General features: G+C 43.2%; 1 protein-coding gene across 14 annotated transcripts in view; it reads right to left on the bottom strand.

The window, feature by feature from the left end:
• Positions 1 to 27767, bottom strand: part of CADPS (calcium dependent secretion activator) — a 347764-nt gene that overhangs the window by 218893 nt on the left and 101104 nt on the right. For all 14 annotated transcript variants that reach the window (XM_083723209.1, XM_083723203.1, XM_083723210.1 and 11 more), the window contains exon 4: positions 1548 to 1628. In XM_083723209.1, coding sequence (XP_083579335.1) covers positions 1548 to 1628 — 81 coding nt within the window. The remainder of the gene's footprint in view (positions 1 to 1547; positions 1629 to 27767) is intronic.

Here is a 27767-nt window from a genome sequence, read left to right as displayed (position 1 = left end):
AGAGGGCTCCTGGCAATAAAAAATAGAGCTATAGTTCTCTTAGGAAAATGCCTTTAAGCAAGTTGGATAAATATACTCTGCCAACATTCACTGGAGGCAGAATTCAAGGCTTAGTAAAATGCTTTAGCATTAAAAACAAAATAAAAAACCCTTCTATTAAAAAAAAAAGCTTTTCTATCAGGCAAATTAACAAGGAGCTTCCCATTCCAAGTTCAAAGCTTCAGAAACCTTTGCTTTTTATCAATTTAGCCACAACCATATCTAGTAAAAGCTTAACAGTGAAACTGATAATGATTTGCCCAAGGTCAGCCTGTGAAATTTGAACTTGAGGTTCTCACATCCAAGCCCATGACATGTCATGATGCTCCTAGCCTGAGACAAAGGGACATTTCAAGTACCTTCAACCTGGGAGTTGAGCATTCATTGTTCTGAAGAGTTGCTGGATTGGAAAGGTCGCTGACTTAGGTGACAACTTGTATCTAATTAGATTTTGTCAGCACTTCTTTCAGAAAGCCCACATTGTATTCCTGTTTATAAAGATTAATTAATGTGCACATTTTTCCCCTGTTATCTTATTAGTATTCATATAATAGTATGGTTAAACAGTAAGATAAACAAACCAAATTACCATCAGTGTGTTCCCAAAAGGAGGCAAAGTTAGGATTTAACCTCCTTTTGGGTTTTATGCAGTTTCTTAATAAATATGGAGCAATAATGTACTCAAGGAGAAAGAGGGCAAACCTTCCACTTTAAGCAGGGGTGGAGAAAGAATGAATATATGGTTTCTGCTGTTAATTTTTGCAAGCATCCACTTTGGTCTACCTCATTTGTCCATATCTTTAAAGTGGCATTTAATATATTTTTTTGGAATTCCTGCCTGCTGTGATAATGACTTTGAAAAGCAGAATGCACAATGCAAGGGCAAACAGGGGAAGCGAATGGTGTTCCTCCAAAATGCTGGCGGTAAACAATGAAGCACAACAGCCATTCATAATACACAAGCTCAGTTGGGTGCCTCATGATTGCTTTGCTGAGAAATCGCCCTGGAAAAGCCCCATCTTCTGAGATTCCTCAAAGAAGCCCGGCAAATGCTGGTACGTAAACAATGAGCGAGGCATTTATCCTACAGGGATTTGTGGTTTACTCTGGAGGGACTTGTTGTGCATCTGTGCTTCTCAGTAATGAACTGGAGGGGCCTGGAATTGGTAATATATTTAGCTTCATGGGCTGTCAAAAGCACTAAGGATATATCTGGGCTTGTAAGGAAAACACTACATCATATTTGTTCTTGCAGATGGGGAGGCTGGGACGCAGATTCCGATTTTTCTCTCTCCCAGAAGAGTGATGTGACACAGCAGCTGGTGAGCCCTCCCTACCATACCTTACAGGGTTTTCCTCATCCTCCCCCAATCTGGCTCAGCAGCACAGGATTTGGCAGTGCCCTGGGGGACGGGTCCCAGCTCAGTATCAGAGTCTAGGCTTTGCAGGCTTTGCAGACTCAATCCCCAGCATCTCCCAGTGGCAGACTATGTTGGGGTTGTTGTTACCTTGGCGATCTGATCTGCCATTTGGAGACGTCCGTCAAGCTCCCGCCTAATTTGTGCGGCTTGTTCGTCTGGATTGTCCAGCTGCACAAAAAGAAAACAAAATAATTAATACTGTTATAGCAATAATGAAAGGGGGGAAAGCAGTCAGTGATGGAAGAAACAGTATTACAGCATGCCTGTCTGTCTGTCTGTCTCTGACTGTCTGTTTGCCTGCCTGCCAGCCTGCCTATCTGCCTATCTGCCTATCTTTCTATCTATCATCTATCTACCATATTTTTTGCTCTATAAGACTCACTTTTACCCTCCTAAAAAGTAAGGGGAAATGTGTGTGCGTCTTATGGAGTGAATGCAGGCTGCGCAGCTATCCCATAAGCCAGAACAGCAAGAAGGATCGCTGCTTTCGCTGCACAGTGATCCCTCTTGTTGTTCTGGCTTCTGAGATTCAGAATATTTTTTTTCTTGTTTTCCTCCTCCAAAAACTAGGTGCGTCTTATGGTCTGGTGCATCTTATAGAGCGAACAATACGGTATCTATCATCTATCTATCATCTATCTATCTATATCTATCTATCATCTATCTATCTATCCATCTATCATCTATCTATCTATCTATCATCTATCTATCTATCATCTATCATCTATCTATCTATCTATCTATCTATCTATCTATCTATCTATCTATCTATCTATCTATCTCTATCTATCTATCTATCTATCTATCTATCTATCATCTATCTATCTATCATCTATCTATCTATCTATCATCTATCTATCTATCTATCTATCTATCTATCTATCTATCTATCTATCTATCATCTATCTATCTATCATCTATCTATCTAACTATCTATCATCTATCTATCATCTATCTATCTATCTATCATCTATCTATCTATCTATCTATCTATCTATCTATCTATCTATCTATCATCTATCTATCTATCATCTATCTATCTATCTATCTATCTATCATCTATATCTATCTATATCTATCATCTATCTTTCTGTCTATCTATCTATCTATCTATCTATCTATCTATCTATCTATCTATCATCTATCTATCTATCTCTATCTATCTATCTATCTATCTATCTATCTATCTATCTATCGTCTATCTATCTATCTATCTATCTATCTATCTATCTATCTATCTATCCATCCATCATCTATCTATCTATCATCTATCTATCTATCTATCTATCTATCTATCATCTATCTATCTATCTATCTATCTATCTATCTATCTATATCTATCTATCTATCATCTATCTATCTATCATCTATCTATCTAACTATCTATCATCTATCTATCATCTATCTATCTATCTATCTATCTATCTATCTATCTATCTATCATCTATCTATCTATCTATCTATCTATCTATCTATCTATCTATCATATATATCTATCTATATCTATCTATCTATCTATCTATCTATCTATCTATCTATCATCTATCTATCATCTATCTATCTATCTATCTATCTATCTATCTATCCATCATCTATCTATCTATCTATCTATCTATCTATCTATCTATCTATCATCTATATCTATCTATATCTATCATCTATCTTTCTGTCTGTCTGTCTGTCTGTCTGTCTGTCTATCTATCTATCTATCTATCTATCTATCTATCTCTCTCTCTCTCTCTCTCTCTCTATCTATCTATCTATCTATCTATCTATCATCTATCTATCTATCATCTATCTATCTATCTATCTATCTATCTATCTATCTATCTATCTATCATCTATCTATCTATCATCTATCTATCTATCTATCTATCTATCATCTATCTATCATCTATCTATCTATCTATCTATCTATCTATCTATCATCTATCTATCATCTATCTATCTATCTATCTATCTATCTATCTATCTATCTATCTATCTCTCTCTCTCTCTCTCTCTATCTATCTATCTATCTATCTATCTATCTATCCATCATCTATCTATCTATCTATCTATCTATCTATCTATCTATCTATCTATCATCTATATCTATCTATATCTATCATCTATCTTTCTGTCTGTCTGTCTGTCTCTCTCTCTCTCTCTCTCTCTCTCTCTCTCTCTCTATCATCTATCTATCTATCTATCTATCTATCTATCTATCTATCTATCATCTATCTATCTACCATCTATCCATCTGCTTTGTAAGATGCCAGGAGATGGGAAGCAAACATAAATAAAATATAGACATAGCGCTTTTCAAAGTTTTCTGCACTACTATTGATGCTGCGCACTCTTTTGCAGCCTGTTGCACCATCTATCAGACACACAGCTTTATCCCTCTGTGTCTTACAAATAGCTGCATTTACTCTTTCCTGCAATATTTAGCTGTAAAGAGAAAGGCATCTAGTGTCAGAAACTCCAAGGATTTGTACCATCTCCCCAAAATGTCTTCCTTCATAAATGCCATTATGTGTTGTCGTTGTTGTCGTCTTCTTCTTGTTCAACTTCTCTCACCACCAAAGGAACACAAGTGAATAGTAAAGAGAACTCGCACAAGTAACGCTGACACAAAACCCCACACGTACATTAAGTAAAATAGAAACATCGCCTCCCGACCCCACCCCATCCCCACCCGCCACGGCCCCCTCCACCTCTTCCCCCCTTTTCTTCCTAAGGTAACCCTAATGTCTCAACAAATGAGACTGACCTATGGAAAATGTAACTTGAAAAAAGAGACATTGCGCATACCTTTGTAAACCAAGAAAACGTTAATAATAAAAAAGAGATACTGACTAAAAACCACTTTTTATTTCATTTTTCACTCATTGTTCACCCCACCTGCCCCGCAATACCACCTCCATTTATTTTACTGGGATTGTTCTATGTCCTGCTCCTAAGAGGAACCTTAATTAAAAATACTCTCAAGTGAGGCACAAAACTCATTTGCTTACTAGCTACAGGGATGCCCAACTTTTCACCTTTGACTGCATGAACTGCTCTGTGCCTTGCCTAGAAATATCCAAATTATAACCATGTTATGTTTGTGTGTGTGTGTGTGTGCGTGCTAACCATCCCAACAGATTATTACCATTAACATTGTTTTTTGCTTCTGCGAGAAGAGCTGATGCCTTATTTTACTTTCGCAAGACAGCTGCTGCCATTCTTCACTATCAAATGCCAGTTATGCCTTTTATATAGAGAAAGAAAGCTTGACTGCTGAAAGGACATCATTGCTTAAATGCACACCCCCACAAACATTTTTATTAAAGGCACGGAAAGCTGATAATGTCTACTTTCTGAAAGTTCAGTCATGATGTTCCTTTTGAGACCCCCCCCCTTTCCACTCTGTGCAAGCTTCTTATTATTATATCACCTACTGACTGCAGCGAGAATGCACCACTTTTCCAAGTAACTTTCAGCCTAGTCCTACACATGCTTGCCCAGAAGTAAGTCCCACTGAGTTCAATTGGGCTTACAACGTAGTAGAGTATTCTCAGCCTATCATTGCCAGAAGCCTTCCATGTATTTTATCTTAATTATTGATCAGTTCACCTCCTCTCCCCTCAGACTTTGCAAATGCCGAAGCTCTCAGCGATCCCTTCTAGCTATGGGAGAGGAAGAGAGAGAGAGGGGAAAAAGAAAGAAATCTCCCGGAGCGCTTTGTGTACAGTAGCACTATCTTTGGTGACAGGTCTCCATAAAACACTTTTATAAGCCGGCTTGGGGTTGCTGTAAATACCACCCTATATTTTATCCTTCTCGGGAGACAAATTGCTCCATACAGCAAGCGCTTGCTTGCTTGGTGCAGTGCAGTGCAGTCTGGAAAGTTACAGCCGCAGGAACCATTACGGTTTCAATTCCCAATCTGACTAGACATGAGCGCTTAGGTTATAGTTCCCTGAATGTATTAGACTGTGCCATCTATCCATCATCACATTGCTGAACCTGCAAGCTGCACCAGCTGCTTCTTTACACAAGCGCACAGGCAGGTGTGCGGTAAACTGTATTCGTAAACTCAGGTCGCGTTTCTGCTCGCATGGGCGGGTTCCTGGCTGCTCCTGGAAAACGTCTCATTCCAATGCTAAGGATGTTGAAATGTGGGAAGGGGCCTATTCCGCTTTCAGTGAGAGCTGCAATCAGGTCCTTGTTTAGCAGAAGTAGCAACCCCCCTCTGTCACTGCACTATTGTCCCCTGTGTAAGAATGCACTACATAGACATTCCTATCTACTGCATTGAAAAGACGTATTGCTGTCTACTGCCTATGTATTTCAGTTAAGAGAAGGATAATCCTACAGTCATGGTGCTTTCTTTGGTAATTCAAAAGCTTGTTATTCTGAGCTCTTTTAATTGAGGTTAACTGCACTGCCCAAAATAAACTTGCAGGCTATATTTGGAAGGGAAGGGCGCTGTTTTGCTTGAAATATGTCCTCTTGCTTTCCTTACTACCGTAGCACCTTTCATTTTGCAGGCATTTTCAAAGAACAATCTCCACAAAACGAGGGCCATTCATTTCTATGGTGATGTTAGTTCCAAAGTAGCATCCTCAGGTCAGTGCTCGGACAACAGATGCCTTGGCCCTCTGTGATTTAGTGGACCACAGGGACACTGCTCTCAGGTTTGCAAGGACATCTCCTACAGCTGCTGGCAATGACATTTCAGCTTCTGAAGGAAAGCAGGACATCAAGCACTGACACACTTTTTATGGCAACTCAAGGATTACATCCGTGTCTTAAACTAATGGCCTGGAAGCACGTTCCGAAACAACATTAGGGCTACTTTTCAGAATAGTGTCACCTCTGATTCAAGATCCATATACATGGCCTATGAGACACATGTTCCCACCAGATTTGTTTTCTATCAGAAAAAAAGCCCAGACACTGTAGCTGCTTTCAGAACCTCAGCAGGCAATGCAGTTCTCACATTAAGTCTAGATGACTCAGGAAAAGACCTCAAGGAAATGAAGCTTAGTAAAACAAGGTTAGTCTCTCTCTCTCTCTCTGCAGCAAACTTGCCTAGATTTGGTGGGTGAACTGATCCCACCATAATTCACAACTATGCGAATTATGACCAAATTATAAATTTAATGTTAAGAATTGCTGAGGTCAGAAGTTCTCCATTATTATGAGATTCTGAAGTATGTTTGTAGTTAAATTTACTGTAGAAGAGCTCTAAAACGTTTTCTTCTATATTTTCCTTTTTTTTTTTGTTAAAAAAGGTAAGAGCCTCTCTGAGACAGAAGCTTCTCTTGCCGCAAAGCTTTCAAAACCAGGTCAGAAATGTCACTGGAAGTGGTGCTTTGTGGTCACGTAATGTTGTTTCCAGGAGCTGTGCATAAAAAAAGGTGGCTGCCCGCACATCATACAGAAACCACAGATAAGGTCAATGGGATAAAGTCAATACTAAGTGCCACAGGACTGTCAAATTATGGGAAGCAACTCTTCCTAGATGAAGCTTCAGTTTATCTTTGGCTGCTATGTGACTCTATTTCACATATGTCACAGTATGTGCCTATTTCATTTGTGCTTTTATGTACAATCATTGTAGTCAGAAAAAGAGGTGCCAGAACTCACCATGAATGCCTCCCTTGTTCTCCCCAAAATAGCAATGGTACCCACCTGAGAGGTTGTCTTATATTGTTATTTCTATCGATTACGTTGGCTACCTCTGATACTTTATGCTTTTTGCATAATTTCCAGGGGTCCCCTCCTTTGCAGTTTGTGCCCTCATTATGCTGACCACACAGGCCCAGACCATATAAATGAACTTACAATCCATCTGAGCTTTAGCTATGGAAATATTAAAGTTTATTGGATTGAAGTCAGGCCTCTTTATGCAATGAGAATTACAGACATATTAGATTTGACTTACAAACTAATCTCAAATTTCAGCTGCATCACTATATTTGGCTAGATTTGATGGCAGGAATATGCGGCCTGCCCTGTCTAAGAGCCTGAGGCAGATAACAGCATTAGAGACAGAAAGAAAAGAAAATAGATCTCTATCTTGCAGGCACACACTGATCATATTTCTTATCTTGGAATTATGGTATTATGGCCATATTGAGGATGGGCAATTATATTATACTGTACATATTATTATATCCAGTGTGGATGCAAGTTTTAATTGGTTTTAATGGCTACCAGCTTGATTAACAAGCAATGACCGTGTTTATTTGGCAAGGCTTATTTTAACCTCAGTTGGCAGGGCCGATCTTACCATTCGGCAGAGTGAGGCAGCCACCTCAGGCAGCCCATTTTGTGTATCATGGAAGGGTGGAAAATTATTTATTATATTTATTATTATTGAATATTGACTGTCAGGGAAGGAGAGAAGGGCGCTTGTGTGATTTTCTGCCTCAAGAGCCAAATTGTCTAGCTCCAGGTACTATGCATCTGGATAGCTCAGTTGGTTAGAGCCTGGTGATGATAATGCCAAGTTTGCAAGCTTGATCCCCATAAAGGACAGCTGCATATTCCTGCATTGCAGGGGGTTGGATTGATGATCCCCAGGATCCCTTCCAGTTCTGTGATTCTATCATCAATGCAGCACTGTGTAGCAAGGATAGGAAAACAAATTGTATCAACTCTTGCTTTCTTCATAAGGATGGCCACTGGCCATGCTGGCTAGGCCTGATGATAGCTGGAGCCCAAGAACACCTGGAGGACCACTGGTTCCCCATCCCTGCCATATAGACGACAGGAGCGAACCAGCAGTAAATCACACTGTGCATGTTGGAGTTAACTCTTTATTAGCAGAAAGTGTCAGGCCTTATGAGCACAGCAAGTAACCTCCAGTAGGTCTTGCCCCCATGAAGCAGCTGCTGAGACTGAAGGTACAGCTGCCTAAGTCCCCTCCACTCCAGGATTTCCCCCAACCAATCTGAGACTGCATCTGGGTGAAGCTAACTTCTCTGTCCTTTTCATGCCTCTCCTGGTTCTGGGAGACCAGGGAGGAGGGGAGCTAGTCGCAGCAGGAGAGGGAGATATATGAACCTCTTCACCAGATGGACTCATCTCTGCCTCTTGGCCTCCCTCCTAAATCAACTTCCGCCTCTGATTCTGGACTGTTCCCCACCCCACCTTCTTCATGGTCACTAAATGTGGGAAAATGATTGCTTGTACATGAGAGCATAAGCAAGGTTCTTATTGTTACAGGGTGATTTCATAGCTAGAAGCATCCTTGGAGCATGAACAGTGCGTGGACAGCTCGTGCTGTCCTATATGATTGGCTAACGTGGCATGGCCTGATCTAGTGCGAAGGTCCTTATCTGCTTGCTAGAACAAATTGCTTGGCTTGTATTTTGTATCTTTCTGATTTCACACAATAAAAGCTGTGCTGCATGAGCCCTAGGGGCGGCCATATTTCGGAACCTACTATGGTGTGAGACTGATTTTTCCTTGAATGGAAACCGGCAGTCGGGCCCACCCCGGGCCCAGGCTCAACAATAGGGGATCCAGCGCATTCTCCAGCCATCTCACCTCCGGCCTTGCCCCGCCTCCTTTTAATTCAGGACTTATACCTGCCAGTCCCCTATGTACCACACCAAGTCAGAGTGTCATTAGAGGCTGGTTTTTCTTCTTCAGCACAGTGCCTTGTTTTTCCACTGTCAGAGGTTTTGCAGCATGGGATTCACCTTGTTCCAGATGTTTTACATGGATTACAACAAAATGACCCCTATGTGACTGTATTTTCTGATCGCCAGGCACGTTTGCAATCAGGTTCTCCTATAGCAAAGCTCATATGCGTCCCAGGGCCAACCCAGGACCATGACCCCCTTGTTGCTGCTACCTTCCCAGTCACAGAGAAGCGTCCAAAGATCCAGATGACCCTTGGGGGTCGCACGATTGAAGGGGTTTTGGACACGGGGGCAGACTGTTCTGTGATTGCTATTAAGGATTGGCCCTCCGCCTGGCCACTTGAGCCAGCTTCTTCTGTTATTGGCGTTGGTGGCGCTGCAGCTGCCCGACGCAGCAGGAACCCTATTTTGATTCAAGGCTCACAAGGCTTTGAGATGACTATCTTACCACTGGTTCTGGACATTCCCGTCTCCCTTTGGGGGCGAGATCTGCTTGCTGCAGCGGAAACTACAATTTCTACAAATTTATGCTGAGGGCTGCCCCTGCCATGCCCCGGACTGCGCTTTCTCTCTGCTGGACCACAGACACCCCCGTATGGGTGGATCAGTGGCCCTTGCCTAGACAGAAGCTTGCAGTGGCAGCCCAGTTAATTACGGAACAACTTGAACTGGGGCATATTGAACCTTCCACCAGCCCATGGAATACACCCATCTTTGTCATCAGAAAAAAGGCATCTGGACAATACCGTCTTTTGCACGATTTACGAAGGGTTAACAACCAATTGTGCCCTATGGGGACCTTCCAACCTGGCATCCTAAATCCCAACATGTTGCCACAAGACCATCAGCTTGCAGTCATCGATCTCAAGGACTGTTTTTTTTCTATCCCTTTGGCACCACAAGACAGACAGCGTTTTGCATTCACCTTGCCGGTCCTGAACAACTCCAAACCAACCAAGCGCTATCAATGGACGGTTCTCCCACAAGGTATGAAAAATTCTCCGACCTTATGCCAGTATTTTGTGGATAAGGCGCTTCAACCATTCCGTGAGCGCCACCTAGCGGTCATCTGTTGTCATTACATGGATGATATTTTGATTTCCTCATCACACATCCCTGACGCTCTTCTCGAGGACTTAATCCATACTTTGATGCAAGCAGGATTGACAGTGGCTAGAGAAAAAATTCAGCGGACCTTACCTATTACGTACCTGGGACACAAGCTGACAGCATCTGCAGCCATCCCAGTTACACCTCAACTACAGTTTCCTGGTCACCTTAGACTGGTGGATTTACAACAACTCCTTGGACAGCTGAATTGGATAAAGAGTTATTTGGACCTGCCCACCTCTACTTTGTCTCCACTATTTTCTGCCCTTAAAGGACATAAGGATCCAGCGGACAAGATCACAGTCACCTCTGCAATGGAAGAGGCTTTAACCTCTGTGAACAACCATCTCCGCAGATGTATGGTGGACAGGATTCCTTCTCTTTCCATGGCGCAATTATCACTTGCAGTATTTGCCACCCCGCTCCTTCCAACAGCTATATTGTACACCACAGGCCAAAAGCCTGGGACTGTGTCTATTGTGGAGTGGCTTCACTTGCCTCATACTCCTCCGCGGAACGTGTACGCTTCACACAACAGCGTCATGGACCTTGTTGTTAAGGGCCGACATCGAGCCCTTGCCCTCTCTGGAATGGACTTACAGTCAGTGTACCTGCCCTTCTCACAGGAAGAATTTCAGCATCTGATGATGACAGCCGTTTCTACCCAAGTAGCTTTTGCTGATTTCTTGGGAAATATCATTCACAATCCTCCTAGAGACCCTCGTTTGTCTTTCCTTACAGGGCTACGTTATGTCCTACGAACTGCCTTGTCCCCCTTACCCTTACCCTCCGCCCTTACTGTGTTCACTGATGGTAATAAATCCAGAGGGGTGGTGGTGTGGGAAGAGGAGGGGGGATGGAAAAGTTTGTATACTACTGAGCAGTCCTCAGCACAACGTGCTGAATTGGCAGCTGTAATTTTGGCATTTCAACAGTTTGCTAATATCCCTTTCAATCTCCTTGTGGATTCTCAGTATGTATATAATCTTTTGAATGTCTTACCATTGTCTTATATCACTCCTGCTATTGACAAAAATTTGTTTACATTGTTTTCCACTTTGCAGAACTTGGTACAAGCTAGAACTTGTCAGTTTTATGTTGCCCATCTCAGATCTCACACTGGCCACCCTGGGTATTTGGCAGAAGGTAATGCCCGGGCAGACCATGCTTTGAAAAATGGTATTTTTTCATTGTTTTCAGACCCATTTGAAAGTCATTCTGTATTTCATCAAAATGCTAAAGTTTTGGCGAAATCTTTCTCGCTGCCCATTTCTCAAGCTCGAGACATTGTGTCACAGTGCGCAGTATGCGCTAAATCTCCCATAGTTATTCCTTTTGATGCAGTTAACCCTAGAGGCCTGCATCCTCTGGCAATTTGGCAAATGGATGTCACCCACACGCCTTCTTTGGCTCCATTTTCTAGGGTACATCTCACTGTGGACACTGCCTCTGGCTATCTCTGGGCCACTCCTCTCAAAGGAGAGACCACTCGACATGTTATTCAACATTTAATGCGCTGTTTTGCTGTTATGGGAAAACCCCATACCTTAAAAACTGACAATGGCCCTGCGTACATTTCTCAGGCCTTTTCTGATTTTTGTTCTTTGTGGGATATACGGTTGACTCATGGCATTCCTTTCAATTCTACAGGGCAGGCGATAGTCGAGCGTTCTCATTTGACCTTTAAGACCCTTCTCAACAAGCAATTGGGAGGTCGATCGCCTACTGTATCTGAAATACCTAATGCTGTACATCAAGTATTGTTTACTTTAAATCATCTCTTGTATCCCCACAATAAAGATTTTACGCCTGCTGAACTTCATTTCCGGAAGGAGGAAGTATTGCAACGCCCTTTAGTGTCTTACAGGTTGCTTCCAGATCCACAGTGGAAGGGTCCAACTTCCTTGATTTCCTGGGGTCGCGGGTTTGCGGCAATTGACGTAGACGGAGTTCCCCGATGGGTTCCAGCCCGCTGCGTTCGACCCTGGCGCTCTTCTGTTGCCTCGTCTTCGCCCAAGGAGACACCAGCACCTTGAAACCGTATTTTACGCTGTTTGCCAGTGATGACCTCTCACCTGACCTCAACCCGCATTGCAGTTGGAGACATCGCCATATTGATGTGCCCTGGATAAAGTCAGCTTCCACAGCGGTTCCAGTGTTTCCTGGCACGTTGAAAGGCCGTCTTCAACCCTATCGCGTTGGCCCCCCTTCCCCCTGGGAAGCCACCGTTTCTACCACTTATCGTTACAGTTTTGCCGCCTCTTGTCTGGGAAATGAACCTGGCTTTGAAGGATGCCCTCGTCAGACCGGCATCGCTTGGGTTTTGCCCCCCAATAGCGACCATCCCATCTGTGTCTCCACGTTTCGTTGGGTTTGGATTTTTGGCTCAACAGTGCACGGAGCAGTACATGAGGCCTATTTACAGCAAATGGGCTCCTGTATCTGCAGGAATGGCTGTGTGGCTTCTCCTGGTTTGTGGTTTTTACATGCCAACAATCGAGCCACGAAATATCACGCAGGTTGCTCGGAAACAGCTATTGGAATAATTTACCATTCTCACCCTTATTGCCCCCCCGAGCAACCAATATGGCATCATCCTGAGTGGCCCCACAATTCCACTTCAAACGGATGGAGCCTCTCCGTGAACTTTGTAAAACGCCGCTTTCGTCGTGCTGCTTTTTTGCAGAAGGCCAGGAGGCCTGAACTTTATCATCAGATTTGGACTAACAATACTTACGTTAGAGACATTAATCATTTTGCTTCTATGCTTAACCTTTCTGATTGTTGGATGTGTATGCATATCCCTCCTCAATCAAAAAGATCTGGCATTCTAGTTCTTCAACATCATTATGCTTTAGATGTGATCCTTGCTTCTAAAGGTGGAATTTGTGCCTTAATTCATTCTCATTGCTGCATGTATATAACTGATCAATCAACCAATATCTCTGCTACTATTGATCATATGGAACAAATGATAGCCCATAATCCTTTGAATCCACCTGAAGGTTTTGATCCATGGGAATGGTTGTCTTCTTGGTTACCTAATGGATTATGGTTAAGAAAAATATTATTGATTGTAATTGCATGTGTTGCTGGTTTCATTATGGTGTGTTGTTGCATTCAATGCATACCCTCTTTGATTTCCCAATGCACTGCATGGTGGTACCGACCACGGCCCACCACAGGGATTACAAGAGGAATTTATGTTGCAAAGTGTAGACGTTTAGGCAATGAAGTGTACGAATTGGACTAATGGTCCCTCTTTTCCTCTAATAGTATAAACAAGAAAAGGGGATATGTGGGAAAATGATTGCTTGTACATGAGAGCATAAGCAAGGTTCTTATTGTTACAGGGTGATTTCATAGCTAGAAGCATCCTTGGAGCATGAACAGTGCGTGGACAGCTCGTGCTGTCCTATATGATTGGCTAACGTGGCATGGCCTGATCTAGTGCGAAGGTCCTTATCTGCTTGCTAGAACAAATTGCTTGGCTTGTATTTTGTATCTTTCTGATTTCACACAATAAAAGCTGTGCTGCATGAGCCCTAGCGGCGGCCATATTTCGGAACCTACTATGGTGTGAGACTGATTTTTCCTTGAATGCCGAGCTGCAACTCGACAATTGGTGCCCCGTGTGACTGCCTTCGGACTTCACGTTGTCTTATTCAGCGCTCACCAACACGTCGTTCATCCACGTAGTGGATCCCTGATGAGTGCTCCCGTGTGATTTCTTTCGGACTTCATGCTGTTTTACAACGTTCAGCCTCACCTCGCCTGCCAGGACTGCAGACGCGTCGTTCATCCACGTTGTGGATCCCCGGTGAGAGCTCCCGTGTGAATGTGATTCTGGACTACGTTACGGATTTATCAGCACTTATCTCCGCCCGGACAGGGCAAAAGGCGCCTCCCTCATCCTCCTAAGGATCCCTCCGGTAAGTGCTCCCTGCTCTTTTGCAACTCTTGCAATCATGGGAAAGTCTCTCTCTGCACCACAGAAAAATTTTTATAAAGACCTTAAATTCCTTTTGGCCAGTAACAACCTTGCTGTTCAGAAAGCTGACCTTAAGTCCCTTATAATAGCCCTGGACACTCACTGTCCCTGGTTCCCCCAGGACGGAAATTATGCGTTAGACGATTGGAAAAAAATTGGACACTTCTTTCAAAATCATCCTCAGATTGATGTCAAAGTTTTGCATGCCTGGTCTAACGTCTACAAAGCTATGTCGTGCTTAACTCCTTCAAACATTCTTCTGGCTGCCGCAACAGCTTCTTCGCCTGCCCTCCCAGCTCCCGCTTTGCCTGCCTCAAACCTGCCTCCTAAACCACCGGACATTTGCCCTTCGGCTCCTCCTGTCACTCCCCTGCATTCTTCAAATTCTGCAGCACCCCCCGCTCTTCCACCTCCTCCGCCCAAGGCATCTGGCACCGCTTCCACCCCACTTCAAGAATCTCTTCGCGCCGCTGCTCCGTTGCTAGCTTTTGATTCTACAACTCCTAATCTTTTTCCTGTGATTGCTCCTGCCGCGCCAGGGGGAGGCCCAGCCCGGCACGAACAGTTTGATTTGAGATTCATAAAAGAACTGTATTCCTCTGTCCAGAACAATGGCTTGCAATCTCCTTACACCTTGGGCTTGTTTGCCACTATTTTTCAACAAAATTTGATACCAGAGGATGTTAAGCTGTTGGCCCGCACTGTAATGCAGCCTCATCAAATGATTTTGTTTATACAAGCTTGGCACTGGGCCTGCCAACGTCGTGCAGATGGGATTAGGAATAATCTTAATAATGTTGCATTGGCTAATCATCAGGCTGCTTTGGCTGCTGCCGCTGCTGGTGCCGCACCACCGCAACCCCCCGTCATGTTAACCCAAGCTGATGTCCTCGATGGATTAACGGGAGGAGGCAATTTTCTTACTGCTGCCCAACAACTAACTCTCGATCCTCAATATTGGGAGGCCACTACGGCTGCTGCTCAGGAGGCCTTGGCTTCTGTCCCTGATGACAAAACTGAGCGCGATGGCCGATGGGGGAGCGTTAGACAAGGTCCTACAGAGCCCTATGGACAATTTGTCGATCGCTTGTATAACACCCTTAAACGGCAAGTTCAGGACGTAGCAGCCCAAGCAGTGATTGTCCGCCAGCTTGCGTTTGATAATGCGAATGAGGACTGTAAGCAAGCACTACGCCCTTTGCTGGCAACTCCCAATGTAGCCATTGCAGATATGCTTAAAGCCTGCCAATCGGTGGGGACTGAGATACATAAAGCTCGCTTGCTAGCCGCAGCTCTATCCTCCACTGTGTCCAAAAATCCTGCAAAGGATAAAACCTGCTATGGATGTGGCAAAGTGGGCCATTTTCGTGCACAGTGCAGATCTAATACAGAGCAAAGTCGTCCTAGCACAAAATGCCCCATTTGCAAAAAAGGTTTCCACTGGGCCAATCAGTGTCGCTCCGCCACGCCTCAACAGAACCAGCAAAATCAACCGACGGGAAACCGGCAGTCGGGCCCACCCCGGGCCCAGGCTCAACAATAGGGGATCCAGCGCATTCTCCAGCCATCTCACCTCCGGCCTTGCCCCGCCTCCTTTTAATTCAGGACTTATACCTGCCAGTCCCCTATGTACCACACCAAGTCAGAGTGTCATTAGAGGCTGGTTTTTCTTCTTCAGCACAGTGCCTTGTTTTTCCACTGTCAGAGGTTTTGCAGCATGGGATTCACCTTGTTCCAGATGTTTTACATGGATTACAACAAAATGACCCCTATGTGACTGTATTTTCTGATCGCCAGGCACGTTTGCAATCAGGTTCTCCTATAGCAAAGCTCATATGCGTCCCAGGGCCAACCCAGGACCATGACCCCCTTGTTGCTGCTACCTTCCCAGTCACAGAGAAGCGTCCAAAGATCCAGATGACCCTTGGGGGTCGCACGATTGAAGGGGTTTTGGACACGGGGGCAGACTGTTCTGTGATTGCTATTAAGGATTGGCCCTCCGCCTGGCCACTTGAGCCAGCTTCTTCTGTTATTGGCGTTGGTGGCGCTGCAGCTGCCCGACGCAGCAGGAACCCTATTTTGATTCAAGGCTCACAAGGCTTTGAGATGACTATCTTACCACTGGTTCTGGACATTCCCGTCTCCCTTTGGGGGCGAGATCTGCTTGCTGCAGCGGAAACTACAATTTCTACAAATTTATGCTGAGGGCTGCCCCTGCCATGCCCCGGACTGCGCTTTCTCTCTGCTGGACCACAGACACCCCCGTATGGGTGGATCAGTGGCCCTTGCCTAGACAGAAGCTTGCAGTGGCAGCCCAGTTAATTACGGAACAACTTGAACTGGGGCATATTGAACCTTCCACCAGCCCATGGAATACACCCATCTTTGTCATCAGAAAAAAGGCATCTGGACAATACCGTCTTTTGCACGATTTACGAAGGGTTAACAACCAATTGTGCCCTATGGGGACCTTCCAACCTGGCATCCTAAATCCCAACATGTTGCCACAAGACCATCAGCTTGCAGTCATCGATCTCAAGGACTGTTTTTTTTTTTTTTTTTTTTTTTTTTTAGGTTCCGAAATATGGCCGCCGCTAGGGCTCATGCAGCACAGCTTTTATTGTGTGAAATCAGAAAGATACAAAATACAAGCCAAGCAATTTGTTCTAGCAAGCAGATAAGGACCTTCGCACTAGATCAGGCCATGCCACGTTAGCCAATCATATAGGACAGCACGAGCTGTCCACGCACTGTTCATGCTCCAAGGATGCTTCTAGCTATGAAATCACCCTGTAACAATAAGAACCTTGCTTATGCTCTCATGTACAAGCAATCATTTTCCCACAACTAAACCCTGTTGCATCTTCAGCTTCCAACACCTCCCTCCCCAATCTTCTCCCTCTGACCACTCATTGTTGTCCCACCACCAGTCCCCTGGCTCTGAGCCTTGTACCCCTGGAGGTTCCTCAGCTGGTGCCTCACACCATTCCTCTGTGTCCATCCGGTCCCTGACATTGAGAACTTGGTCTCTATGGTAAGTATTAATACTCCTACGCAAAAAATCATTCACCAGACCCGATTTCATTAGGATTGTCACCTGACCAGAAACCTTACTCCACCCCAGCCTGGCTTCTTCCTGTGCCTTGAACAACAGCTTGACCTGCAGAAATCAGCAGGTAAAGCTTTCCACGACAGAGATAATTTCCACATAGCTATGCAGAGACTGACTATTTATAATAAATGAAGTCATTGGCTCATATGGATGTGCATTGTTGGTGCTGGCAAAGAGGCTGCAACCTGCTGTTACTATTAAATTTTCTTTATTATACAAGCAAGCATCCTCCTTCTTCATCTATTTAACGATCAAAGCCTGAAGTACAAAAATAAGCAAAAGCTATGAGAAAGAGAAGACAATTTGGTAAGAGCCAGAGCTTCTTCCCTTCGTTACTGAAATCTTATTTCACAGTTCAGAGATTTCAGGCCTGTGCCTGGGTGTACTATAATAAACATATTCCCAAAGCTTCAGGCAATTGGTCCACCTTTTCTGAATGCTAATAGCAAAGGGCAAAACAGCTTTATTACTATAAATAAATTTGGCTCTGCTTGTGGAATCTATATATTTTTTAAGACATCGTGCAATCAAATAAGTGTCAAGTTCTGAATAGTACTTGCAGCTCTGTTTACTTGGGGGGTGTTTTGTTCATTTGCTGTAGGAAAACTATGTATTCATTCATTCATTCATTCATTCATTCATACATATATATTTGTAACCTTCCTGTATCTCAAAGCCTTGAGACAGCACAGGCATTTAGAAGGTATTTGTGTATGGATGTGTGTGTGGATCTGTCTAACTGTGCTTACAGGACAGTATCATAATAATAATAATAATAATAATAATAATAATAATAATAATAATAAAAAATTTATACCCCGTCCATCTGGTTGGGTTTCCCCAGCCACTCTGGGCGGCTTCCAACAAAATATTAAAATACAGTGGCCTGTTAAACATTAAAAGCTTCCCTAAGCAGGGCTGCCTTCAGATGTCTTCTAAAAGTCTGGTAGTTGTTCTTCTCTTTGACATCTTGTGGGAGGGCGTTCCACAGGGCAGGTGCCACTACCAAGAAGGTCCTCTGCCTGGTTCCCTGTAACTTGGTGTCTCGCAGTGAGGGAACCGACAGAAGGCCCTCAGCGCTGGACTTCAGTGTCCAGGCAGAACAATGGGGTGGCGAAGCTCCTTCAGGAGATACTATAGAAAAGTATCTCCCATCAGTTATAATATCTATTAAGCTATGATCCCCAAACCAGAAGAAGAACAGAACTAAACCTCTGTACTATTAAACTGCATTGCTTGAATTGGAAATAGGATGGGCTCTTTATTTTCATATCTTACCTGTATTAACTGAGGTTTTTAACAATGGGTTAAAAAACCCCAGTACAGCAGATAATTCAAATGAAGCAGCTGAAAGCAAATTGTTTGGCTTTCAGCCTGGGTTTGACACTGCAGAGAAATTCACATGTTAAGATGTGCCCTGATAATTATCACTGCAGATGGTATCTTTGAATGTCCTAACCTGTATCATGCTTAAGCATAATGACAATTCACTGAACCACTGCAAAGAGAAAGATAAGTCTCTGCTTAATATCAGTGCCTTGATCACAAAAGCATTGATGGCAGGAGAGGGCAAAGTGAAACATACAGCATTTTAAAATCTCGCATAGCTCATTGTTTAAAAGCCCTTACCCGTTGTTATTATTTTAAAGCAGCCTCGGAACAGGAGAATGCCCTTGTTCACATACGAGGGAAACCTTTTACCCCATATTTTCTCTTTCAGAATGAATTTCTTAAAGTCATTTCTAAAAAATTAATACTTTCAATCTCTCTCCACTTCAGTGCTTGTATGACATTTACTATTAATGTTTACACCTGAACTATGCCCTTGTGTTGGGGAAAAGGGGTTTTATGTTCAGTTTGTATTCCCCCCCCATAAAAAATAAAGTAAAAATACTACTACTACTACTACTACTACTACTGCAAAGCTCCTAGATCCAAGGGCACTTCCAAACAAACTGTTTTCTGAGCATTCATTCCAATTTGTTTCCAGGGAAGTTAAAGAAGATGTTGTGATGGAATCCTCGAAAGATTCCATTAACGGTGTCTCCAAAAAGTTTTGGGAGACATCACTTGGGAAGACAGGCGAACTAATTCCAGTGTACTGGAAGAAGCAAAGACCACCAGTGTTGAAGCAATGATTCTTCAACATCAACTTCGTTGGACTGGTCATGTTGTGCAGATGCCTGATGATCGTCTTCCAAAGCAACTACTCTATTCTGAACTTAAAAATGGAAAGCGTAATGCTGGTGGTCAACAAAAGAGGTTCAAAGACTGTCTCAAGGCAAATCTTAAAAAATGTAGTATAAACACAGACAATTGAGATAAATACAGACAATTGGGAAACAAAGACAGTTGGGAAACACTGGCCTGCGAATGCTCTAATTGGAGAACAGTTTTTACCAAAAGTGTCATGGACTTTCAAGTCACTCAAACTCAGGACGCAAGGGAGAAAAGTGCTAAGAGGAAGGCACGCTTGGCAAACCCTCATCATGATCAACTGCCGCCTGGAAACCTATGTCCCCACTGTGGAAGGATGTGTGGATCCAGACTCATTTTTAAAATCTTGTTTATGGAAGACAATCTTACTCAGCTACGAGTGATCACCAAAGAAGAAGAAGAAATAAAATAAAGAAATAAAATAAGTAGTGATGGCTCTATGAGGATGACAAGAAGGCATGAGATCACAAGAAGCATTGCCAAGTAGCAGTTGCCACTTTTTACATAAGGAGCGAGAGCCCTCCTTTCTTCAATAAAGGCATAGAATAGCCAGCAAGATGTAGTGGTTGGATTGCCAGACTATGATTGGGGAGACCTGCCTTTAAAACCTCCCTCTACCTTAAAGATCAGCTGGTGACCATGGGTTAGCCCACCTTACAGAGTTAACTCTAAAATGGGAGACGGTGCCATGCATGCCACCCTGAGCAACCTGGCAGAGGGGTGGGATGTAAGTGATGGTGATTATGATGATGATAAAAGAAAAAGAAAAGCAGGTTATATGTGAACAGCATCTCAGGGTGCTCCTTTGAATGTCTGGCATTGCTAGGAGACTAAGTGGGAGCTGCAAATGAATCCGGAGGTGGGGTGGGGGAGAATTGCTGCTTTTTTTGTTTCAATTCAGTGATGTATATAAAAAAATGAAATCCTAGAAGTGGCACAGCCTGGAGCCATTCCGAGAACACAATTGCTAAAATTGATTTCGAAGGTTAACCACCAGCTTTTACTTTGAACTCTCTTTTTATAGGACCAGATTTTCTTAGTCACCCTCTTTAATATGTGACCAGCGACTGTCCTGTCCTTTTGTGATATCAAGAGAGATGCTTGCTGGCTTATTATTCATATCTAACTGAATTTATCTCTGCTGATAGCCTACTGTACAAGTCTTAATGTTATTGAAAAGGATTTATTGGACATGCGGTGAACCTTTTATTTGACTCAGATTGGATTTTCTCTCTTGCGGCTGACCAGTGTTCTGGTTTGGTGATATTCTTCCCTAGAACCCTCTTCCTTGTTCTCCGCGGAATTTATTCTTACCATGCACAGATCGTTATTAATGATTAGCAAGGTTTTACTAGGAATTTATGGTCTCTGGACAGGAGTTATTAGGCAGCCACTTGTAATGTCAAGTCAAAATAATCTCTCAAGCCATAAAACCCATGTTATGGTTAAAGCACAGTTTTCATGACTTGCGTTACTTAGGGTTGGTATGCAGTCTGGATCAGATTAAAGCACTGCTAGTTTATATAATAGGGAATCCGTATGCAACTGAGGAGAAGCCAGGCAGTGTGAGAATAATCAAGGCTGCCCCTCACTCAGCCACACCTTTGGGCTCTTGCCTTCCCAAAGGTGCCTCTAGCTCTGAAATTAGGAAACGGAAATTGAAAACTGTTTGGAATCTCCACTTGGTGGAAAAGTTTGCAGATCAGCTCATGAAGCTGCAATAATATGTCATCTTCATTTGTCGGCTTTTTTTTTTTTATCTTTAAAGCCCTGAATAGTCAGGGACAGGCTTCCTCAACCTCAGCTCTCCAGATGTTTTTGGCCTACAACTCCCATGATCCCTAGCTAGCAGGACCAGTGGTCAGGGATGATGGGAACTGTAGTCTCAAAACATCTGGAGGGCCGAGGTTGAGGAAGCCTGGAAGTTTTGATGGATGTAATAATGGAATACTGCATGGTTTAGTTTATGTAAAATATTCAGGGATTTAAGATATGGAAAATGAACCATGGAAAGAGAAGAAGGGAAGTCATTGATATTTTAAGGATGTTTAAATGAGTACAGTGGCACCTCTGGTTAAGAACTTAATTCATTCTGGAGGTCTGTTCTTAACCTGAAACTGTTCTTAACCTGAGGTACCACTTCAGGTAATGGGGACTCCTGCTGCCGCCACGCCACTGCTGCACGATTTCTGTTCTCCTTTCGAAACAAAGTTCTTAACCCAAGATACTATTTCTGGGTTACTGGAGTCTGTAACCTGAAGCGTCTGTAACCTGAGGTACCACTGTATTTTAAATTGTATAACAGAAAAATTAATTAAAATTATATCTATCATCTATCTATCCACCATCTAAGGAAATATCAAATGCAAACTGATATTATGATTAAAAAAAAAATGCTTCCTAAAGTATGAGTCAGCATCAGGACTGTTGGAACAGGAATAGCTCTCTTTTTATGGATGAGCTAAGCTATGCAACCTAACTAGATGAAGCATAACTTTCTAATTAAATTGGAGTGTGATGCTTGAAATGCACCAAGACTACTGCTGTTCCTGGCCAGCTTCCAACCCCCAAGTGCTGATCAGCCATAACTTCAACCAGCTGTGAATGCGCTGCCCTATATATATATATCATATTTCTTGCACATTTCCTATTATTTTTCTTCTTGCACATAGGCTGCAGTGGCTGCTCTCTAGTAAATTCCTGATATGATTCTTGTTGTCCTTACTGCCTAAAAAACCCAGATTTAGGTTGCAGCAGCATGAAACTCTATAAAGAACCAAGCGCATACTCAAGCAAGTAAAAGATGCCACTTGGAGCGAATCCGCATGACAATTTATCACAAGGTGAGAAATCTCTGTAATTATTTTTTCATTTATTCTTAAATACGTAGGGAAAAGTAGAGATAGAGCTATTTTTTTAATTAAAAAAATCTACTGAAATGCATTTTAGTGGATGTTATGTACTCAGCTTGGATCCTAGAACAATAGGCAGGTAGGATCCTAGAACGCAGCAACCTGATTGGTCTGTAGGAGCTGCCCAATCCAGCTCCAGGAGGAAGTGAATCAGCAACCTGATTGGCCTGCAGGAGCAGCCCAATCAGCCTCCAGGAGGAAGTGAATCAGCAACCTTTTTGGCCTGCAGGAACAGTCCAATCAGGCTCCAGGAGGGGAGTTGAATCAGCCAATCACATGGGACCCATTGTGTAAATAATGTATATATAGCCAGAGGTGAGCTCACTCACTGTTTACCATGAGCCGAAATAAAGAGCGTGAAATCAACACTCCAAGTATATTTTAGTGGGGCTGTTTTACTACACTACCAGGGGGGTGGGGAGATTTATCAGAGTACAATGATACATTTGAGCCAGGCAAAAACACTCAAAGGGTATGTCAAACAAAGCCAGTTGAGGAGTGTGGCCTAGGAAAGACTGGGAATGGGTAGTGGCCTGGAAAGAGTCTCAAATGTCATACAAATGTCATACATGGAGGGTTCTCCCCGGTGTTAAAAGCACCAAGAACTGAAGACTATCACCATTCTGATACCAAAGCCTACCACAGGTGTACCCCCATTACATTTCCATAAAAAGAACCTAGACAGAAGAGCACCTACGTAGAATGCAATATCAAAAAGTACTCATTTATCTTTGCAACTGTAAAATATAACAAGGAGTGCCTACTGATTTCACCAGGAATGCCTGACTCCAAATACATGCTCAGCTATGGAGTCGAGAATGCTCCTCATCTGGAATTGGGATTCAGATGCTTCCCAAATTAAGTAAATTGCCAAAGGTTGGAACCAGATGGGTGGGGTATAAATAATAAATTATTATTATTAGTTATTATTATTATTATTATTATTATTATTATTATTCTTCGAAGGAGTGGAATTAGCTGTGAGTGGAGCCCTACCAATCCACATAGTCCACATAGTCCACATCTAATGGTCAATGGTGTCAAAAGCCACTAAGATGTCTAGAAATACCAGTGAGGTTACATTCCACTCCCTTGCCTGAGCCAATCCATCACTCAAACCCCAAATCAGCTGGAAAGCCCAACCAAATAGAGGTTGGGATAGAAGAACCCCCAGTGCAGAATAGGCAGTTGTCTTTTGAAGACATGCCAGCAGAGATGGATGAAAAAGGGGAGAGAGACAACAGAATGCAAAAACCTGGAGGAACAAGTAGGCAGCCAGTGAGTGAAAGTTCATGTGAGAGAGCGAGGGGAAGTGACAGCTTTTCAGAAGGAGGAGGGGAGCCTGTGAGCTTCCGAACCCGCAGGAGGGGAAGGCTTCAAGAAAGAGAGCGGGAAAAGCATCATAAGAAAAGGACACACTTCCATTTTTGCTGGAGAAGAAAGAAAGTGAAATTTCAGCCGAGTCATCATCACTGTGATGGGCACTGCTCTGAGAGAGAGCTCCAAGCTGATGTGTATTGTTTGGCAATAAACCAACCCCTTTTAAATAACTGGACTTGTGTGTTATCAGCTGCCACTCACAATAGATTAAGAAAATCAACGTCACCCAGGAATATCAAGATATTAAGAAGGTTATATAGTTAGTTTTATATTTGTGCAAAACACATTTGTATTTTCCATGTCTGTTATCCTTAAAAGTCTATTTATCATCACTTTGGCACTTTGCTTGGACTGGGAATGGGTGGTGGTGATGGAATTCTCAGCAGCAGCTGCAGGGAAATCTACTTACATAAACACAAACATGCCACTAACTGGTACCTCAAGGGGTTAAAAACCCAACCTCTGATTAAGTGAAAGCATCCTAAGGAGTTTAATTGGCCATGCTTTAGCCATGACCATCTGTTCAACAGTGTTTGGCTACTCTTCACGAGAACTATTGATCAGCCACTGCTGGAGAAGACATCATTATGCTACATTAGATTTATTTGGTTTAATGGAAAAACTAATTCCTTTAAATTTAATTACAGCAGCTAGAAATTAGTCCTTTGAAACTCTGAAATATTGCAGAATTGTTTTAGGCTCTTTTGTTACAGCTGATTTGATGACATTTATGACTTTATTGCCATGTGATGGTTTTTGTAATTAGTTTGTTGTTTTTTATATTTTATATTATCGTAGGGAATTCCTTGGAGCATAGTGCTCCAGAGAAGTGTATTAGTGTATTAATAAATACACAAGCATGTAATAATGAAATCTGATAATGAAATCTGATAATTACATTCATGACTTCATGCATATATATTTCACATATCCAAGTTCTTCAAACTGAGCCTTTCTGGCCCACATCTGTGCTGTTTATGAGATACTAAAGGTTACATGGATTAAAACATTTAAAAAATTTATTACATACAATCTGTCCTCTTAGTAACTGTGAGATGATTTGATCTCTCAAGTAACAGAATTTTATGCGTTCTTCTGACATTAGAAATTTAAAGGTAGCCAGCCATGCGAAGTCTGAGTTGCAGCAAAAGGAACAGTTTTGGCACACATTTAAGGGTAACACGCTTACGGCATAAGCTTCCGTGGGAAACAATTCACTTCATCAAATGCATGAAGTTCTTTTTCTAAGCACACATGGTGTTGAGGTGGAGGGAACTGTGAGCAACAAGGTCAGAGGGAAATGAAAACCAAAACGGTATCGTCACTGTCCGTCACTGTTTGCATTTCATTCACCTCTGGCTTTCCTGCTTACAATTTATGCCATAATAAATGAGATGCCACAAAACTGTTGTTTCTAGAGATCACGGTGTGCTATGAAGAATCCAGTTTGCAATCCTTGTTGTTAAGCAAGAATTCCCTAATCTCAGGCACAGGGGCTGAATGTAACCCTTTGGGCCTTTAGGTGGTCCTTGGGATTCTACCCAGTCTATCCCACTCGCTCCTGAACATGCCCTTAGCCACCCTGATCCACAACCTCCTCAGCAATGAACAGTGATACTGATGTGTGCGTGTGTCTGTGTATGAAGAAACCTTTGACTTTTGTGTGGCTGGAATGCAGTCTTCTGAACAGGGGTGCCAACTTGAATAAAATATTGAGTCAGTGGCTCATGTGCTTCTGGCTTGCACTCTTTATAAAGATTTGAGGAGATAGGTTAAAGGTAAAGGTAAAGGGACCCCTGACCATTAGGTCCAGTCGTGGGGGTTGCGGTGCTCATCTCGCTTTATTGGCTGAGGGAGCCGGCATACAGCTTCTGGGTCATGTGGCCAGCAAGATTAAGCCGCTTCTGGCGAACCAGAGCAGTGCACGGAAACGGTGTTTACCTTGGCACCGGAGCGGTACATATTTATCTGCTTGCACTTTGACGAGCTTTCGAACTGCTAGGTTGGCAGGAGCAGGGACCGAGCAATGGGAGCTCACCCCGTTGCGGGGATTCGAACCGCCAACCTTTTGATCGGCAAGTTATTACCCCTCTATTATTGTCCATGCCGAGTCACTCAACCATTGCTACTGATTCCTATCTTTTAGCAGATCAAGATGATCAGGGGACAGCAAAAATGGCAAGGTTTTTAGTGGAGGTGATTAGAATAAGATCTATTATTTGATTATTGACGTAAACCTCCAAAATGTATTTTGTATAGTTAACATTTTATGTCTATCTTCAGTACATTTTATTTTATGGCTATGACCCCTAGGAGTTGGCTCCTATGCTTCTGAAGATTAGCTTTTAATCAGAAATGCAAACAGTTCTTCGAGGAACTGTTACTATTTAAACCATTAACATGAAGTAGGAACCTCGTCCAAGAAAATGATAGCAGCGCTTAGCCTCTGCTTCATTTATTCCTCATTCTCTGATTTTCTCTCTCTCTCATCTCGGAACTTGCAATGCTCATTAACTTGGAACGTCTGTCAAATACACTGGCGCCTCAGAAGATTGCATGATTGCTAATGAGAAAAGTCCCCTTGTGTACCACCTGCATTGCACCATTGCTCACAATATGTGGTGAATGTCACTGTCCATACAGAGCTTCTATCTTTAAGACATATCGTATTTCCAGTTCAGTTACGGCAGAGGGATCTGTTAAACCTCTCAGTAAGGTAAAGGTAAAGGGACCCCTGACCATTAGGTCCAGTCGTGGCTGACTCTGGGGTTGCAGTGCTCATCTCGCTTTATTGGCCGAGGGAGCCGGCGTACAGCTTCCGGGTCATGTGGCCAGCATGACAAAGCCGCTTCTGGCGAACCAGAGCAGCACACGGAAAACGCTGTTTACCTTCCTGCCAGAGTCGTACCTATTTATTGTTGGGATACTGCCAGGGAGACAAAGGCCATCATGCCTCCATGTCGATTCCGGAGGATCCATCGGTCTCCCGTAGGTACAGTATCAGTCAATTAGCGACACAAGCCTCAGAAACAGCATTCCACATTCCAGAGCTTGTGCACGCCCTTTGCAGAGTTCGCACAATGAAAGATGCACTCAGGAGAGCATTATTTACAACTTTATTCAGCGTTGGTCAGAACAAAGGAAAAAAAACATGACTGCCTGCTTCGATGTCCAGGCGCAGAGAGAGACAACAACAGCTATAGACAAAACAGAAACATCCTGTGAACAGGAAATACGTAGGCTGTGACTCACAACAGCCTGTCCCCTTTTTAAGGTGGAACGGAATATCCTAACATTTATCTACTTGCACTTTGATGTGCTTTCAAACTGCTAGGTTGGCAGGAGCAGGGACCGAGCAACGGGAGCTCACCCCGTCGCGGGGATTCGAACCACCGACCTTCTGATCAGCAAGTCCTAGGCTCTGTGGTTTAACCCACAGCGCCACCCGCAATCAAGGCAGTAAATTTGGTCAATGATGCTTAAATGCCACCTTTTTTGGGTCATCAATAGTGAGAGGGTGAGCACTGGAGGAGGAACAGGGGTGCAGGGGCATGATCCTGGTGGGGTGCCATCGCGGCTGCCCCCCCACTCTGGGCACCATGCCCCCGCGGACGGTGCACCACGCCCCTGGGACATGCACCAGCCACGCCCCCGCCTGCCCCCCCCACCGGAGCTTGTAGCTCTGCCACTGAGGGTGAGCTGGTTTTATTGATATTGATAATATGGGTCATATTCCTGTGCATTTTTCTGAATATTTCTGACTAGCTGTAAGGCATTTTTCATGCTGTGCAATAAAGAAATGTTGATTGATTGATTGATTGATTGATTGAATGATTGAGAGGGTGACCATATCAAGTGCATTGATCTAAAAACCCCCACCATAGACCTGTCCCCCCCCTTTACTGTTCAGTTCCTCTTGTGGATTCAAGGTAACAGAATTTTTTAATGACCCCAGGAGCA

This window comes from Podarcis gaigeae (assembly GCF_964106915.1).
Source record: "Podarcis gaigeae genome assembly, chromosome: 2".
Taxonomy (NCBI): Eukaryota; Metazoa; Chordata; class Lepidosauria; order Squamata; family Lacertidae; genus Podarcis; species Podarcis gaigeae.
This window is presented reverse-complemented; position numbering and strand designations above follow the sequence as displayed.